The sequence below is a fragment of the Pelodiscus sinensis genome, chromosome 14 (genome assembly GCF_049634645.1).
Source record: "Pelodiscus sinensis isolate JC-2024 chromosome 14, ASM4963464v1, whole genome shotgun sequence".
NCBI lineage: Eukaryota > Metazoa > Chordata > Testudines > Trionychidae > Pelodiscus > Pelodiscus sinensis.
The window spans coordinates 31884208-31904308 of NC_134724.1; the positions used below are offsets into that span (position 1 = coordinate 31884208).

The 20101-nt window shown below is 47.0% G+C and overlaps 1 protein-coding gene across 1 annotated transcript in view; it reads left to right on the plus strand.

Annotated features, from left to right (window-relative positions):
• TMEM266 (transmembrane protein 266) overlaps positions 1 to 20101 on the plus strand; it is a 260119-nt gene that overhangs the window by 98776 nt on the left and 141242 nt on the right. Inside the window, exon 5 of the mRNA XM_006126238.4 lies at positions 18687 to 18760. Within this exon, the coding sequence (XP_006126300.2) occupies positions 18687 to 18760 (74 nt within the window). The remainder of the gene's footprint in view (positions 1 to 18686; positions 18761 to 20101) is intronic.

Genomic DNA, 20101 nt, shown 5'->3' on the forward strand with positions numbered 1-20101 from the left:
AGGTGACATAGCCCAAATGTTCCTAAGCTCGGAAACAGCCATGAGGGATTTGGAATACAAGCAATGGTGCAGGGTTGGGGTGTAGGATGGAGTGCTCGGTGCAGGTTCTAGGAGGACATTTGCTTGTGGGAAAGAGCTCAGGGTTAGGAATTGGAGTGTGGCAAGGAGCTGAGGGTACAGGATTCAGGGTGCATTCATCTCAAGTAGCTCCCCACCTGTCCCTGATGTTCCTAGATAGAAGTACTTGGCTAGGTGGCTCTGCTCCGAGTGCTAGCACTGCAGCTTCCATTGCAGCATTGGCTGGGGTCTGTGGCAAATGGGAGATGATAGGTTTGCAGAGCTACCTAGCCAAGCACCTCCACCTAGGAGTAGCAGCAACAGGTCGCCACTGGTGGGGAGCTGCCTGAGGTGCGCACCTCCCTGAGCCATGGATCAGGTACCTCAAAACCCCAGATCCACCCCAGCCACTAACCCCACACTCCAACTCTCTCTCCAGCACTATCCCTGTTCCCCCAACATGCTGGATAAAAAAGTTTTTACTGTACTTGTATAGCTGTACAATGAAAATGAATGACACCATGCTGTAGTGGGAATTTGTTTGGCCGTATTTGTTAGAGGTAGTGCTGAATTCCTACAATAAGCTAGATTTACACATACATAGACTGAGATTCTGCCCTGTTAACGTTTGGACAATGTAGTGTTCTCACTGTTTCTGAAACAATCATGGTGTTTTTCCAGTTCAGTGTGAGGAAGTCTGTATGTGCAGTTGAATGTCTTTAAGGAAGAGAAGGTCATTGAGAGTAGTGGAATGTTAACTCTTGTTCAGGAGCTTCTTGCCTGAAAAGTTTTTTTGAAGCTGTTTATTGTTGATGTCAATTCAATGCTTGTATTGTGTCACCATCATGAAGTATATTCGGCAGTTTCTGCTGTACGTATTGCAACATAAAAAATCCATTTCTTCCTAATTCAAATTTCCATATATTATACTTCACTTGTACACTAGGAGGCTGTTGGATGACTGCATGTCAATGGAGTACTATTAGAATTTCTTTCCACAGATGGCTTCCACCCCTTTCTCACTCTTGTTTAATTAGTGTGTTGTTGAAATTGTCTAAAATATTGTCTGCTTATTTCTTTTTTAGTAATCAGTAATTGTGTCTCCTCTCTAATTCAGTGATACCATGCATGGCAATATGTAATGACTTCTTAACATATCTTAAGAAATATCAGTGGCAACTCAGTTGATGTTATTTCTTGACTCCTAATTCCTCTCATGCCCCATTATTCTGCCACAACCTGGCATCTTTATGCATGCCAAGCTCACTCCCAAAACACTTTTCAGTTGTTCAGTTTTCTTCTCAAGCAGTTTTGACCATTTGTAGACAATCTTCTAGGATCTGCGCAGCCACACTCAGATTGGGGGGAGATTTTTTTGTCTTCCTCACATTTTTATCTCAGATTACAGGAATATGAACTCTGTAGCAAGAGCTGCCTGCGATACATGTACTGAACACATCCTTGCAGTGTTCTCCTTTGATATGTAAATAAAGCTCTCCTCATGCCAGGCACCCACTATGAGCAGATAGCCTTGCAGCCAAACTTGTCCAGAAAGTTCTCCATGTCTCAAAAATACATTAACCCTTTATAGGCAGTCCAGGCCTGAATTTCTCTGGCTTGATAATGCAGTGGTTTTCAGTGGGGTATCACAAAGACAAACTTGGTAGTTTGATGGATATATGCTTAATTAAATGTATTCTATGAAAGTTTAATTTTTCTTACATTTTTATCAATGGGGTCTGTTTGTTTGTTGTTAGAGTTAAATGTGTTCATAGTCTATGTAGTCTCCTCCTAGCAAATTATCTTTATTAGGCGGTGTGATGGGGTGTACCAACCCTGCACTGGAGCTGCAGGGATTTGAGCCTGGCTACCTGACTGAGAAGATCCCATCCCCACAACCTTGCTGGGCATGCTTCAGCTGGAGGCCAGCTATAAAGGCCCATGGAACACCTCAGTCTGTGCTGACCACTGATAAGGAAGGAGGTACTGCAGGAGCTCCTGAAGGAAAAGCCCAGAAATACCCAGACACTGTCACCAAGCAGCAGGGAACTGCAGCAGAAGCCCCCAGGCCAGAGGAAAAGACAGAGCAGACTACAAAGGAAAGACTGATAGGAAGTAGTCCAGCATGGGGAGTTGAATCTGGGGTGCTTGGCACGTTTCGGCCGCACTCCCCACCAAGCTAGTGGTGATCCACTTCACTGCCGATGAGGCCGTAGGCTGGGACACAGTGGAGAGGGCAGGCCTGGGTCCCCCTACCTGTTCCACGCCAACCCAACAAGTGATTCTAGCCTTCCTTGTACTGTTGACTGGCTGCTAGGCCACGTTTCCCTGTGTTCAGGGAGCTGTACTATTCACTCTGGCTATTAGGACATATGGGACTTCCCTGTGGGAAGTGAGCGGTACTATTGACTTTGAGCATTAGGGCACATGTGGGGTAGAGGTCCAAGAAAGGGGCATCAGAAGCCTGGTGCCCCCTCCTGAGGGAAACAGGTGGGCTTGCCCTGCAACAATTGATGGATAACGTGGGGAGCACTACAATCCCTCCACTGCTGTAAGGATAAGTGTGAGTGAAGTGGGCTGCCGAAAGACTGAGTAAGAAAAGAAAAAACCCAGACAAGATGGAGCTTGCCAAGTTTTCTGAATAGCTGCTGGACAAAAACCAGACTGCTGAACATCAGCAGCAGCAGCTAAGCTGCTTCAACAGCTTGTTGCCCAGCAGCAATTACCCACGACCCAGCAACAAGAGCAGCAGCAATTGTTACTGCAAGAACCAACCACCAGCAGCAAATGCATCAGCCCCCATACCCAGTCCAGCCAGGGAGTGGTTTGGTCTGGTTGCCCATCACTAAGATGGGGCACAGGGATGATCTGGAGGCCTGCTTGTTTATATTTGAGTGCGTTGCCACCACCTGCACTGGGCCATGCTGCTGGCAGCCTTACTTGACAGGGTTAGCACAAATGGCCTCCTGGAACTAGCACCCAAGCGAGGCATTAGAGTACCCAAAATTTAAGGCAGTCATACTGGACCAAGCCAGGGTCAGCTCAGAGACATACTGCCTGTGAGGAATGGTATCCGCTAGGGGCCAGGCCCAGAGCTGTAGCTTATTATCTTTGAAAACTCGTGGAGGGTGGGAGAGGTCCCAGGTGACTGGAAAAAGGCAAATGGAGTGCCCATCTTTTAAAAAGGGAAGGACAATCCAGGGAATTGACAGCCAGTCACCCTCACCTCAGTCCTCAGAAAAATCATGGAGGGGATCCTCAAGGAATCCATTTTGAAGCACTTGGAAGAGGGGGAAAGTGATCAGGAATAGTCAACATGGATTCACCAACAGCAAGTCATGCCTGACCAATCTAATCAGATTATAGAACAGAAGGTGGGAGCATTTCCAGCAGATCTAGAGAGGTTATTATTCCCCTTTATTCAGCACGGTGAGGCCACATCTGGAGTATTGCTTCCAGTTCTGGGCCCCCCACTAAAGAAAGGATGTGAACACATTGGAGAGGGTCCAGCGGTGGGCAACACAGTTGATTAGGGGGCTGGAGCACATGACCTATGAGGAGAGGCTGAGCGATTTGGGCTTATTTAGTCTGAAGAAGAGAAGTGAGGAGGGATTTGATAGCAGACTTCAACTTCCTGAAGCGAGCTGTCCCCGTGGGTGCTCCACTCAGGAGGTCTCAGTGTGTTCCTGTGCCAGGGATCGGAGATTTTTGCAAGCAGTACCCCTTGCACTGCACCTGCACACTCGATGCCTTGCATCCCCGCTGTTTTGTGGCGCGAACCCCATCAGTTCCTTTTCAACCATCCCTGGCTGAAGACGGGGTTCAGAGTAGGGCTCTTCTTCCTGACAGGAAAAACAGAAATCTGTTATTCTTTTTAGTCTTTTACCTCATAGTTTAACTAGTTTCATCTTATTTCAATGTTTGCTTCGTTTGAAGAAAAAAAAGCCACACACGCCGCTGTGGTGGCTTTTCTTTTTCGCTCATCAACATGCCAGGTTCCCCCAGTTTTAAAAAATGTGGTTCATGCAGAGACTCAATGCCTACGTCTGATGGCCATGCCGCGTGTCAAATGCCTGGGGGAGTCTCATGTAGCACATAAGTGCCTTCATTGCCTGAATATGATGGCGAGGGCCAGAAAAGATCGCGAAATGTGGCTTAAAAATATACTCTGGTAAAAGTCTCTTCAATCACCCAGGGACAAACCAGAGGAGGTGCAGGTGCAGCAAAAGCCCTCTGGTAGGGCAGTTTTATCATCCTGCACAGGCTGTCAAGCCATAAGGGCTTTCCTGGCATGCTCCCTATCTGAGCTGCCCAGAGCCTCTCGTTCCCCAGTGCCATCAGTCTCTGGCACTGCAGAGAAACTCAAGCCAGCATCAGTCAGGAGAGCTGAGGCAGAAGCTGAACTCACCACACCAACTGGCGTCACTGGGGCAGCAGCTTCAGGGAAGCCGCATATTGCCTCCACCTTCAGCTCCTGTGAACTCTTGCTCTGCACCTGAAGAAACGGGACAGAGTGATTTTGACCACCCTTCCCACCCCCACCCCCTCCGGCACCATAGCACAAGAAAGCACTGCGCAAAACCTGGCACCTACAAAAATCTCCTTAGCCGAACACAAGAGGGGTAACTGGCCTCTTAAAATCAGGAATAAGGGATCTTTCGGAAAAGGCTTTATTTTCCAAAAGATCCTGTCTAGACTGGTGCTTTTCTCCGGCAAAGCCCCGAGCCGGAAAAAAGCGGCAGCCATATTTAAATCCCCCGCTTCATTTGCAATTCCGACTTGTCTCATCTGCATCCCTTTTCCGGAAAAGGGGTGCAGTGTAGACACAGCCCTTGGGGATGTACATCCCACCGAATAAGAAGCGTAAATATACTCCCTTCCAAAAGACTAGGGACTATGATTACAAATATTCCAGGCAGCAGTAGAGGCCATATAGACTCATAGACTTTAAGGTCAGAAGGGACCATTTTGATCATCTAGTCTGACCCCCGTGCACAATACAGGCCACAGAATCTCACCCACCCACTAAGGGTACGTCTACACTATATGGCTCTGTTGATGGAGCCATGTAGATTTGTTTATTGGGCAAAGGGAAATGAAGCGGCAATTTAAATAATTGCCGCTTCATTTAAATTTACATGGCTGCCGCACTGAGCCAACAAACAGCTGATCAGCTGTTTGTCGGCTCAGCACGCTAGTCTGGATGCTCCCCTGCCAACATCAAAGCCCTTTGTCGGTAGCCCTGGTAAACCTCATCCCACGAGGAATAATGGGGCTGCCAACAAAGGGCTTTGATGACAGCAGGGGAGTGTCCAGACTAGCGCGCTGAGCCGACAAACAGCTGATCAGCTGTTTGTTGGCTCAGCGTGGCAGCCATGTAAATTTAAAGAAGCGGTGATTATTTAAATCACCGCTTCATTTCCCTTTGCCTACAACCCTCATCTACATGGCTCCGTCGATGGAGCCATGTAGTCTAGACACAGCCTAAATGATATGATAACAGCCTAAGCAACAGCCTAAGCAGCATCCTAACAGGAGGAGGACTCAGCAAAACCAGTCCTCTACAAATCAATCCCCTTCTAACAAACAACAAATTGGAAGTTTTGGTCGGGGGTCTGAGCGACCACCCCACAGGGCCAGTGCAGTCCAATGTCACCTTCCATCACCACCTGAGACCCTTCTACCAACAGTGGGCCCAAATTACCACGGACAAATGGGTCCTAGAAATTATAGATCGGGTTATACAATTCCCTTCACATCCATACCCCCCACCCAACCTCCTACCCCGTCCCTTTTCAGGGACCCCCCTCAAAAGCCCCTGCTACAGGCAGAGGTAAAAAACTACTTTCCTTAGGAGCAATAGAACCCGTCCTCAAGGAACATTGGGGAAAGGGGTTTTACTCCAATTATTTCCTCACAGCCAAAAAAACAGAGGGATGGAGACTGATCCTCAATCTCAAGAAACTCAAGTTCATTCGCAACACAAAATTCAGAATGGTGACCTTAGTAACCATCATACGTGTATTGGATGAAGGGGACTGGTTCTCAGCCCTCGACCTACGAGATGCATATTTCCATGTAACTATCCATCTGTTCCACAGAAGGTTTCTCAGAATTGTCATGGGCCAAGAACATTATCATTACAGAGTCCTCCCCTTTGGCCTCTCTGTGGCCCCTCGAGTATTTTCAGAGATGCTAGTCGTAATCACAGACTTTCTCAGAAGACAAAATGTCATCATCTTCCCTTACCTCGACGATTGCCTAATCAAAGGCCCTACCTATCAACAAACTACTATCATGACAACTGTCACCAGGGAATGTTTTTCCCGACTTGGCCTGCTTATCAATATGCAAAAATCCACCATACAACCCACCTAAAAGATAGACTTCATTGGGGCATTACTAGACTTGGTCACAATAAAAGCCTACTTCCTGCCACAAACATTCAAGGCAATCTGCAATCTCATTCAACAGGTCAGATAGGGCCCCCTTTTCCAAACGTGCCTTCAATTACTGAGGTATATGGCTGCCACAACGTTTGTGGTCTTGTTTGCAAGGCTGCATAGGCGTTGCCTATAGCATTGGCTCACAACCAATGATATACCAATCCGAAATAGCCTCGCGAAGTTCCTCTCGCTTCCTCCACCAGTACTGCAGTCTCTTGAATGGTGGATGTCTCCAAACAACCTGCTCATCAGTATACTCTTCCACCGACCAGACCCTTCAAGTACTATAATAACAGATGCATCACTTATGGGCTGGGGAACCCACTGTGGCACAACATCAATACAGGGAATGTGGGCCCAACACAAAAGACACTGTCACATCAATATCCTAGAGCTCAGGGCTATTCTCAGGGCTTGTACCCACTTCCTTCCTGATAAAAAGCAGAACTATCCGTGTCCTCACGGACAACACGCCTTTTATGTTTTATGTCAATCGGCAAGGGCATGCCCAATCACACTCTCTATGTGCCTAAGCAGTCAGATTCTGGAACTAGTGAAATCAAATAACACCAACAGGTATGTGCGTACTGGGACAGCAAAATGTCAGAGCCAAAAACTGAGCAGACATTTCTCAGATCACCATGAGTGGGAGATCAATACCAATATCCTCCTCTCAATCTTCCACAAATGGGGATTCCCAACTCTTTGCAACACCTCACAACCGCAAATGCCACAGATTCTGCTCCCAGGCAGGACTGGGCAAGAGATCACAAGGGGACACCTTTACCATTAGCTGGATAGCTCCCCTACTTTATGCCTTTCCACCAATCCCACTTATTGCTAGAGGGTATGTCTACACTACCCCACTAGTTCGAACTAGCGGGGTAATGTAGGCATACCGCACTTGCAAATGAAGCCCGGGATTTGAATTTCCCAGGCTTCATTTGCATAAGCGGGGAGCCGCCATTTTTAAAACCCCACTGGTTCGAACCCTGTGCAGCGCGGCTACACGGGGCTCGAACTAGGTAGTTCGGACTAGGATTCCTATTCCGAACTACCGGTACACCTCGTCGAACTACCGATAGCCTGGTCGAGATAGCCCTGGTTCCCTTATCTATACTATCTATTCACAACCTCCTCACAAAGTACCATGGCAGCACATGTCACCTCAACATCAAACCCATGAAACGCACGGTGTGGCTTCTCCAGGGTTTCAGAATGAAGAACTCACCTGCTTGGACAGAGTCAAACAAGTTCTCTTAAACAGTCAGTGTCCCTCCACGAGAAGCACCTATCAAAACAAGTGGACACGCTTTCAGCAATGGTGCACAGTGAGCAACTTACATCCCACTACTGTCCCCATACCTACCTTACTCGACTACCTCATGGACCTCAATGGCACAGGTCTCTCCATCAGCTCTGTCCGAGTTCATCTGGTGGCAATCACGGCCTTCTATGATCCGGTGGGTGGCTTTTTCCTTTTTGCACATCCCACGGTGAATCGTTTTCTCACAGGCTTGTAGAAAATGTGTCCAAACGTGCACCCCCCAGTGCCACCATGAGACCTGAATCTGGTCCTTGACACGCTCACCAGACCACCCTTTGAGCCACTAGCTACCATGCCACCACAATACCTATCTATGAAGGTGGCCTTTTTAGTGGCGATAACATCTGCAAGAACGGTAGGAGAAATTGCAGCCCTCATGGCAGACCCACCCTTCACTACCTTTACCAGAGATAAGGTGATACTCAGGCCCCACCCAAAGTTTCCCCTGAAGGTCATGTCCGATTTCCACGTAAACGAACCCATTTGCTTACCTGCCTACTTTCTAAAACCTCATGCCTCCTCCAGTGAAGGTACACTCTAGACGCAAGGAGGGCAATTGCATTCTACCACTATAGAACAAGAGCAACCAGAAAATCGGACAGACTCTTTGTTTCACGGTCGGGACCTCACACAGGAACAGCTGTTTCAGCATCATGCCTGTCCAAATGGATTGCAGGTGCCATATATACTGCCTACTAACTCCAGGGCAAACAGCCCCCACAGACTATCAGTGCTCACTCCACACGTGTGATGGCCACTGTGACGGCCTTCCTGAACAATGTACCACTAGTGGACATCTGTAGGGCAGCCACTTGGTCCTCACACCATACTTTCGCATAGCACTACGCCCTACAGAAGGGGCCAATACCTGCAACATCTCTAGCAGAAGCGATCCTTCCTTCCTCCGCATAACAGACTTAAATGCCCACCTCCATCGGGTGGGTACTGCTACGGAGTTGCCTGAGTGGAGCACCCACAGGGACACCATTTGCTGAAGAAGAAGTTACTCACCCTGTGCAATAACAATGGTTCTTCCAGATGTGTCCCCCTGTGAGTGCTCCACTACCCTCCCGTCTTCCCCTTTGCTTGGAGTCTACAGGGACTTCAGGTAGAAAAGGAACAGATGTGGTTCGTGCTGCGCGCTCACACCACAAAACAGCAGAGGCGCGAGGTGCTGAGTGCGCAGGCTCAGCACGAGGGGCACTGCTCACAAAAATTTCCAATCCCTGGTGCAGGCACGCACTGAGACCTGAGTGGAGCACCCACAGGGGGACACACAAAGAACCATTGTTACTGCACAGGGTGAGTAACTTCTTCCAAAGAGGATGGAAAGAGGTTGTTCTCCAGAGTGATGGATGGCAGAACAAGGAGCAGTAATCTCAAGTTACAGTGGGGGAGATCTAGGTTGGATATTAGGAAAAACTGTTTCACTAGGAGGGTGTTGAAGCACTGGAATGGGTTACCTAGGGAGATGGTGGAAACTCTATCCCTAGAGGTTTTTAAGTCCTGGCTTGACAAAGCCCTAGCTGGGTTGATTTATTTAGGGTTCGTCCTGCTTTGGGCAGGGGGCTGGACTTGATGACCTCCTGAGGTCTCTTCCAGCCCTAGGATTCTATAAGTCTATGATCACTGCTGGTGATGGCTGGAACTGGAGCCACAGATGGGTGCACAAATAGCTTAAGGTGGTGTCCCTGGAACAATTTGTACAGATCTTGCGGGGGGTGAGAAGGAATGGGTGCAGCGGCACCACCTAGCAACCCTTACCAAAGCTGTCTCCCTGGCCGAGGGCTATATGGTGCCAGAGGGAAAACCAAACCCAAAGCCAATTAGTCAAAAGGAGTGGAACAAACTACATGATCAGAGGCCCTACAGACCAGGCAAAGGGATTCCTTGCTCCCTCACTGGGCCACCCCGCCATATGAGGCCTTGCCAACTAAGGGAGCACATTGGGAGCATCCCTATGCAAACAAGAGGAGACTCGCAAAGGGATCTGAGAGGCCCCAGGAAGTGCTGCCTACAGAAGGGAAACAAAACTGCTGTTCTGACCATGGCCAGGAGGGACACTTCAGGAGAGAATGTTATTTTTTTGACTTGTAGCTACGGACATAGGTTGGTAGTGAAGTGTTGGGTCCGGAAAAAAAAACTTGGCAAAAATAGTGGTTCCTGTCTGAATGAATGGGACGCCCACCACTGCGCTAGTTGACTTTGGTTATAATCAAACCCTCATCTGAGCAGATCTGGCCTTACAGAGATCGGTGGAAACCTGGTCCACTTGCAGTGCATCCACACAGATATTAAACCCTGCCGAACTACCTGGGTGATGCTGGAAGCCAGGCAGAGGGAAGGATACTGCTTGGTGTTGGTGGCCTCAAAGTTAGTCTACCCAGTGGTCCTATGATGTGATTGGCAAGGCTTCAAGGACCTCCTGAGGGACTGGAGCACCCGTACTGTGAGGGACTATCAGGCAGTCCAGGGCTTTATAAAAGAGTGAGTCAGTGGCCAGGGAGCTTGTGAACAGGGAAGGTGTATCTAGACTACAGGGTTTTGTCGACAAAAGTGGACTTTTGTTGACAAAACTATACCTGCGTCTACACTACCGCCAAGTTCTGTCAACATAATGTTGACAGGACTTGGCAGTTTTGTTGATGGCAGTAAACCTCATTGTACGAGGAATAACGTCTTTTGTCGACAGAGTTCTGTCGACAGAAGGGGTTATTGCATCTACACTGTTCTTTGCGTCTACGCACTCATGTCGACAAAGCAGCTTGCTTTGTCGACAGAACTGGATGTAGTCTACAGCAGTACACAGACAGTCCAGGAAGTTTTTGGAGAATGTTGGGGATAACTTCTTGGTACAAGTGCTGAAGGAACCAACCAGGGGCCATGCGCAGCTTGACCTGCTGCTCACAAACAGGGAGGAACTAGTAGGTGAAGTAAAGGTGGGTGACAACCTGGGAAGCAGTGATCATGAGATGGTAGATTTCAGGATCCTGACCAAAAGAAGAAAGGAGAGTAGCAAAATACACACTCTGGACTTCAGAAAAGCAGACTTTGACTCCCTCAGAGAACTGATGGACAGGATTCCCTGGGATGCTTACATGAAGGGGAAAGGAGTCCAGGAGAGCTGGCAGTATTTTAAAGAAGCCTTATTAAAGGCACAAGAAGAAACCATCCTTATGCGCAGCAAGAAAAGCAAATATGGTAGGTACCAGGCTGGCTTACCGGGGAAATCCTTAGTGAGCTTAAACACAAAAAATGGAAATTTGGACAGATGACTAGGGAGGAGTATAAATATATTGCTCGAGAATGCAGGGGAGTCATCAGAAAGGTGAAAATGCAACTGGAATTGCAGGTAGCAAGGAATGTGAAGGGTAACAAAGTTTCTACAGGCATGTTAACAATAAGAGGGTGATCAGAGAGGGGCTGTGTCTACATTGGCACCCTTTTCCAGAAAAGGGATGCTAATGAGACCAGTCGGAATTCCAAATGCCGCGGGGGATTTAAATATCCCCCACGGCATTTGCATGAACATGGCTGCCGCTTTTTTCCGGCTCGGGGCTTTGCCGGAGAAAAGCGCCAGTCTAGACGGGATCTTTCGGAAAATAAAGCCTTTTCCGGAAGATCCCTTATTCCTGATTTTAAGAGGAATAAGGGATCTTCTGGAAAAGGCTTTATTTTCCGAAAGATCCCGTCTAGACTGGCGCTTTTCTCCGGCAAAGCCCCGAGCTGGAAAAAAGGGGCAGCCATGTTCATGCAAATGCCGCGGGGGATATTTAAATCCCCCGCGGCATTTGCAATTCCAAAGTGTCTCATTAGCATCCCTTTTCTGGAAAAGGGTGCCAATGTAGACACAGCCAGGGTGTGTGGCCCTTACTGGATGAGAGAGGTAACCTAGTGACAGATGATGTGGGAAAAGCTGAAGTACTCAATGCTTTCTTTGCCTCTGTCTTCACGGACAAGGTCAGCTCTCAGACAAATGCACTAGGCAACGCAGTATGGGAAGGAGGTGGACAGCCCTTCATGGGGAAATAAAAGGTTAGGAACTATTTAGAAAAGCTAAACATACACAAATCCATTGGTCCAGTCTTAGTGCATCCGAAGATACTTAGAGAGTTGGCAAATGCCTTTGCGGAGTCTTTCACCATTATCTTTGAAAACTTGTGGAGATTGGAAGAGATACCGGATGATTGGAAAAAGGCAAATGTAGTGCCCATCTTTAAAATAGGGAAGAAGGACAATCCAGGGAACTACAGACCAGTCAGCCTTACCTCAATCCCTGGAAAAATCATGGAGGGGATCCTCAAGGAATCCATTTTGAAGCACTTGGAAGAGGAAAAAGTGATCAGGAATAGTCAACATGGATTCACGAAGGGCAAATCATGCCTGACCAATCTGATTAGCTTCTATGATGAAGTAACTGGCGCTGTGGATATGAGAAAGTCAGTGGATGTGATATACCTTGACTTTAGCAAAGCTTTTGCTACGGTTTCCCACAATATTCTTGACAGAAAGTTAAGGGAATATGGATTGGATAAATGGGCTGTAAGAGGGATAGAAAGCTGGCTTGACTGTTGGGACCAATGGGTAGTGATCAACGGCTCAATGTCAGGTTGGCTGCTGGTTTATAGTGGAGTGCCCCAAGGATCTGTTCTAGGCCCAGTTTTGTTCAACATCTTTATTAATGACCTGCATGAGGGGATAGATTGCACCCTCAGCAAGTTTGCAGATGACACTAAGCTAGGGGGAGAGATACGCCGGAGGGAGGAATAGGGTCCAGAGTGACCTAGACAGATTAGAGGATTGGTCCAAAAGAAATCTGATGAGGTTCAACAAGGACAAATATAGAGTCCTGCACTTGGGATGAAAGAATCCCAAGAATTGTTACTGGCTAAGAGCAGTTCTGCATAAAAGGACCTGGGGATTACAATGGATGAGAAGCTGGATATGCGTCAACAGTGTGCCCTTGTAGCCAGGAAGGCTAATGGCATATTAGGGTGTATTAGGAGGAGCATTGCCAGCAGATCTAGATACGTGATTATTCCCCTATATTCGGCTCTGGAGAGACCACATCTGGAGTATTATGCCCAGTTCTGGGTCCCCCACTATAGAAAGGATATGGACGCATTGGAGAGGGTCCAGCAGAGGGCAACCAAAATGATTAGGGGGCTGGAGCGCATGACCTATGAGGAGAGACTGAGGGATATTGGTTTGTTTAGTCTGCATAAGAGAAGAGCGAGGGGGGATTTGATAGCAGCCTTCAACTTCCTGAAGGAAGGTTCCAAAGAGGATGGAGAAAGGCTGTTCACAGTATTGACGGATGGCAGAACAAGGAGCAATGGTCTCAAGTTACACGGGAAGAGGTCTAGGTTGGATATTAGGAGAAACTATTTAACTAGGAGGGTGATGAAGCACTGGAATGGGTTACTTAGGGAGGTGGTGAAATCTCCATCCATAGAGGTTTTTAAGTCTCAGCTTGAGAAAGCCGTGTCTGGGTTGATTTAGTTGGGATTGGTCCTGCCTTGGGCAGGGAGCTGGACTTGATGACCTCCTGAGGTCTCTTCCAGCCCTATGATTCTATGATAAATTTCCCAGGGAGGTTGTGGAATCCCCATCTCTGGAGATATTTAAGAGTAGGTTAGATAAATGTCTATCAGGGATGGTCTAGACAGTATTTGGTCCTGCCATGGGGGCAGGGGACTGGACTCGATGACCTCTCGAGGTCCCTTCCAGTCCTAGTATTCTATGATTCTACAGAGATAGGTGGAAACCTGGTCCACTTTCAGTGCATCCACAGGGATATGAAGCCTTGCTGAACTACCTAGGTGATGCTGGAAGCCAGGCAGAGGGAAGGATGCTGCTTGGTGGTAGTGACCTCAAAGTTAGTCTACCCAGTGGTCCTATGATGTGATTGGCAAGGCTTCATGGACCTTCTGAGTGACTGGAGCACCAATACTGTGAGAACACAGAAGGCTCAGCCTCTTCACAGAGGGTATTGATTGGACGGCTCTCACCGAACCACCCTGAGGAGGGACCCTCAGGGGACCGCGAGGCACAAAGACCCAAACCCAACCTGGGAGAGGTTCCCTTTGACCTCTGTTAAGTAGGTTGGGATCTTGGGGGAAAGGGGGATTTCCTTGAAGAGCAAAGGTGTCACCCAATCCTGGGAGCAAGTGACAAACATGACTTGGGGAGATGGTCAACCTCAGCGCCCGCCCCGAGGACCCCAGTTTGAGATCAGAAAGGATGTTCTTTATGACTGGGTTGAGGAACCACTGACCTAGATGGACATCTGCCAGCTGCTGGTCCCACAACAGTTCTGCCAGGGGTTGTTGCACCTAGCACATGCAGTGCCTTGGGCTGGGCACCTCACGATGTGAGAATATTCCAGCAGTTTTTCTGGTTGGGTATACATCAGGAAATATGGGACTGCTGTGCATCATGACCTGAGTGCCACAAAACCAGCCCAATGGGGAACTCTCGAGCATTGCTGATGCCCTTACCCTTGGTAGGGATGCCTGCTGAGCGGATTGGCTTAGATCTGGGGGGACCCTTAGAGAAGGGTGGTATGGGCCATAAGTGTATCCTCGTAATAGTGGACTATGGCACCCTGAGGTACTCCCCCTACAAGGTGCCATAGCTCCCACCATCACCAATGAACTACCGAGGGCCTGGCTACCATGAAAGATTTTATTAGACCAAGGGACTAATATGACCTCAAAGCTCATGGCAGAGCTATGCCACTTATTGAACTTTTGTGTCCTTAGAACCTTAGTCTACCACCCAGAGACAGACAGGTTAGTAGAGAGATTCAATAGGATGATGAAATCTATGCTGCGGAAGTTCATGGAAGATGATTTGTGACACTGGGATAAATTGCTGCCCACCTTGCTTTTTGTTGTAAGGTCTCCAAAGGGATTTTTCCCCCTTCGAACTTCTCTATGGGAGGTGGTCCTGTGGGATTTTAGAGCTTTTATAGGACACCTGGGAAGAACAGGAAACCTGGATCCAAGGGTCAGTACGATATATATTAGAAGTCCAGGAACAACTCTGGGAGTTTGGCAGCTTAGCCTGCGAAAACATGTAGCGGGCTCAAAATGCACAAGCAGCCCAGTACAACCAGGGAGCAAAAATGAGGACCTTCAAACCAGGTGCTATTGTTGTTACCATCATCTGAATCAAAACTGCTGGTGAAGTGGCCGGAGCCCTTTGAGGTGGCAAGGCAAGTAGGACCTTCTGACAATGAGATATGTCTGCCGGGGTGCTGGAAGGAGACAAGGGTCTATTATGTGAACCTCAAAGCCTGGAAGGCATGGGAAGCTCTGATGATTGCCCCGTATTCCCCAGAGGCTGAATTGGGGCATCGGGTAGAGGAACTTGCAGAGCCCAAGCCTGTCACCATCAGAAAGGAACTTGACTCTGAGCAGCAAAGTCAACTACAACAGCTAATGGCTGACTTCACCCACGAGTTGTTAGCCAAGCCAGGGATGATAAGCCTGACGAGCCACCACAGCACCACCATCCCCAGACAGAAGATGAGAGACCATTGCCTGCTCCCCAGAAAAATGTGGGACACTATGCGAGAAGAACTGAATCAGATGCTAGCCTTGGAAGTGGAAGAAGAATCCTGGAGCGAGTGGAGGAGCGTGATAGTCCTAGTCCCCAAGCCAGAAGGGTCGATTAGTTTTTGTGTGGACTTTTTGATGCCTATTCGATGCTCCAGATAGATGAACTGCTTGAATGGGTAGTCCAAGCAGAGTTCATTTCCACCCTGGACCTTACAAAAGGGTACTGGCAGATTCCACTAACACCATTCAAGGGAGAAGACAGCATTTCCTACACCATTCCAATTCCCCATGATGCCTTTTGGGTTACATGGAGCTGCGGCCACCTTCCAGAGGCTGATGAATCAGGTTCTGGGACCCCACAGTGCATATATGGTGGCCTATATTAATGATATTATTATTTACAGCAACAGCTGGATGGAACATCTCCAACATCTAGCCAAGGTAATATGAGCCCTGGGTGAGGCAGGCCTCACTGCAAATCCGGCCAAGTGCCACTTGTGCCAGCAGGTGCTATTCTGTAGGAAAAGGGCAGCTGCAACCCTTAATCAATAAGGTGGAGGCTCTATGGAGGTATCCCACCCGCACAACAAAAAAGCAGTTTTGGCAGTTCCATGGGCTGGCTGGCTACTATCGCCAGTTCATACCAAATTTTGCCACCCCACTGACAGATCTGACGAAGAACCACTAACCCCAGAAAGTTGAGTGAGTCCCAGGACTGTGAGGTTACCTTCCAGGCACTGTGAGAGCAGCTGACACATGAACCAGTGTTAAAACAGCCAGACTTTGCAAAGCCCTTCATCTTCCAGATGGATACCTTAAAGTTTGGCTTAGGAGCAGTGCTGTCCCAAGAGGTAGGAAAAGAGGAGCTCCCCATCTTGTAATTAAGCCACAAGTTATTTCCCTGGGAGACCCACTATTCTACCATAGAGCAAGAGGCACTTGCTGTGAAATGTGCCATTATGATATTATCTCTTGGGAGCCACCTTTACTTTGGTTCCATGCTCAGTTACACTGGATCAACAGCAACAAGTGGGTTATGTGCTGGTATTTATCCCTCCAACCCTGTACTTTTAAGGTGTCACATTGTCCAGGGAGGGCCCATGCAAACACTTGGTTTTTTTCCCCAGTCTGGAGCAGAGGAGTAAGAAGGGCCACCTCCTTCAGAGCCTCTCTTAAGAGGGAAGGTGTGTGATGGTATACCCTGCACTGGGGCTGCAGGGGTTAAGCCTGGCTACCTGGCTGAGTAGGCTTCACTCCCACAGCCCTGTTAGGCATGTTCCAGCTGGAGGCCAGCTATAAAGGCCTGTGGAGCAGCTCAGTCTGGGCTGCCCACTGACAAGGAAGGCGGTTCTGCAGTAGGTCCTGGAGGAGAAGCGCAGGTACACACAGATGCCATTGCCAGGTAGCAGGGAATCGCAGCTGGAGAAGGAACCGACTGCAAAGGAGAGACTGGTAGGAAGTAGTTTGGGAGTAGGAAGGGGTTGAATCCTGGGTGCTCAGCATGTTTGGCCAGATTCCCCACCAACTCGTGGGTGGTGGTCCACTCCATCGCTGACAGGGCCTTGGACTGGGACCCGGTGGAGAGGTTAGACACGAGTCCCCCACCTTTGATCAACCCCACAGGGGGCTCTAGCCTTCCCTGTACTGTTGACTCTGGCTGCTAGGGCACGCTGCCCTGTGGCAAGGGAGCAGTACCATTGATTTTAAACATTAGGACGTATGTAGGGTTGGAGGTCCAAGGGAGGAGCCTCAGAGGCCCAATGTCCCTTTTCGGGAGGAAAAGGTGAGCTCACCCTGCAGTTTGATGTCAGATGATATTTCACATTTTTCTAATTCAGCTCAATTGGATTCACGTGCAGGGATCAAATATTGTTAATAGTTACTTTAGTTCTTCAAAGTGTTTTCTAATATTGGGCTCAATGCAGGTGTTCATTTTGGTTTTGTAGATTCTAACTAACTATGAGTGGGCAGGGTCTAAATGCCTTGTTCTTCTGTGAAAGCAGAAGCCAATATTTATGTTCCATAGTTAGACAGCTGAAAATCAGGCCACTTACTTAAGTGCCTAATAGCGATAAAAGTTGTCTTAATTTATGTATGCATTCTTGAAAAACTTGGTTCAAACAATTATTGATCTTCCAGCATTAATGCCATGATTTTTTTTAAAAAAATATTTAAAGAATAACAAGTAATTCTTTTTGTTAGCTTATAAAACTTTACTCTTAAGTTTTCAGTTGCACAGGATTTAGTCTCCATCCCCTAGTAAAGCCAAAAGGATTTGTACAGCTATACCCTAGAATGATAATACAGGATATTGTGCACCAAAGATTTGCATGCATAGAACAAATGCAGACTCTCACCCTCATTGTCTTTCCATGTTCCTTTTTTTCTACAGGGCTTCAAACTAGGTTGACAGGTTTTGATAAAATTGATTCACCTCCATCCTAAGTAGCCCACTTCCTCAACCAGGTGGTCTGATTTGGTAATCAGAACAGAAGACAGGCTGCATCAAATACCAGGGGGTCAGAAGGCAAACTGGGAGGCAGGAGGCAGGAAGGTTCAGGTTAGTAGGAGATTAGACTCAGGCAGTAGGAGAAAGTATTGCAAAGGAGAAATCTAGTTGCATGGACAATTGCTGTTCCTGTGATTAGTTTAAATAGAAGCTGAGGACCAGTTAGAACCCCCTCAGCATTCCAGCAATGAGCTCCCTGGACAGAAGTCTGCTGTGAGAGTTCAGCTTTTACAGCAGTTAGCAGATCACTGGTTGGTGGGTTGGAATTTATTCGCATGATTCAAGACACCCACTGTCTCCAAAGCCACTACTAGAGAAAGCGAATCGAGGGTCTCCATTGCCTATTCTAATTCCTAGCTTTGTTTTTCAGAGGCTCCTATCTACAGGCAGTTGACCACACAGGTGACCCAATTTCAATACAGAATACTGGGATGAACCCAATCATTCCTTAGCCTCTCTCCTGAGACTTCTGGTTAGTGTAGTGGTGATAGCAACTGTGCTGTGAGAACAATAAGCGAGATCACCTACTGTTTTTAACATAAGGCACTGAATAGTCATCAGATAACTTCATGGTTACTACAGACCTGTATTGATTCAAAGGAGCAACGTAAGATGGTAAAGCTCCATGTCCCATTGCATCTAGTCAATTTGTTGCTTTTTCATTATAGTATTTCAGATGAAGTGCTCCTCCTAAATGTAAGTGGCGATGGTACTAATCACCATTATATATAAGTAGCTACCTCGTATTAAAATTATCCTTTGTTATATTGTGTTAATTACAGTTTCAAGTGCATCACAGTTTGCAGGAATTATTCACTGGATCAGCCTAGTCATCTTGTCTGTGTTCTTTTCAGAGGTATGTATAATGGTGAAACACAATTTATTTGGGTACAGCGCCCAGTCCTGCTCCCACTGATGTCAGTGGGAATTTTGATGCTGACTTCATTAGGAACAGGAGCAGGCATATAATGTGTTTTAAAAAGAAAATGTCAAGCTTTTGCCATTCGTATTCGGAAAACAAAAGATCTGATTTTTATTGACAATCATTGTTCTTTTTATTAGAGTAGACTAGGACCAGGAAAAATGGGAGAACACATTTTGTAAAATAATAACAGCAAAATTGCAAGGAGGAATAATCACATTGCTCCCATTTCAAATTGGTCCCGTGGAATGTAAGGAAATGGGCCTGGTTCTAAAACTCTTTCTCCAGGAAAGTTCTTGTTGGCCTGAATAAGAATTTTGCTGGAATAAGAAATTCAGGACTTCCCTCTTATACAAACCTTGGTTCCGAATAAGAATAAATTAGCTCCTTTCATGATTTACTTAAGCAGCTCGCTCTGGTTTTTTCTAAATATCTTCCTTACTTTTCCATATAATAGTAATATAGATGAAATTAAATACAGCAAATTAATAAGAGAATTAATAATGATGAATTTCTGTGCAAATGTGTATTTGGACCGTAAATTCATTAATTGGGAAAACCTTTGTTGATAATAGAATAAATGTCTAAATTGAAATAACTGATTATTTCATCTGTGTTAAAATATTAACAGTATATAAAGTCCTCCCAAATCAGCAGTTTGGATTATTGCTTCAAGACATACATGCAGATTGTTGCAAAAATCTGATTACGTGGTTGTGTGTTTTTAAATTACACCAGCATCCATGCTATGTCAGAAGACTCCCTGAAAATCTACATACCTGAAGAATATTTAAAAATCATACCAAATTTAAGCAAAGAATACACACAATCCTGAACTATATACCTTTGCTCCCAGCCTCCAAAACCTGAGTCCAAACTTCCCTATAGATTAAGGTTCAGAAATAATAAACATTAAGATTAACTTATTTCGAATATGATGAGCAAAGTTGTCTTCCCATTTTGTGACTGTGTTGTATTTTTTCTTCTTTCTGCATTTAGGACAATACAGGTATTTGGTAGTAAATCTCCCCTTCCTCTGCATTTAGTACCCATTTTTCTAATACTGTTAGCAGCCTCTTTGCAGTTTCAGAGACTCATAGTATCAAAGGGTTGAAAGAGACCTCAGGAAGTCATCGAGTCCAACCCCCTACCCAAAGCAGGACCAACCCCAAATAAATCATCCCAGCCAGGGCTTTGTTAAGCCAGGACGTAAAAACCTCTAGGTATGGAGATTCTACCACTTCCCTAGGTAACCCATTTCAGTGCTTCCCCACC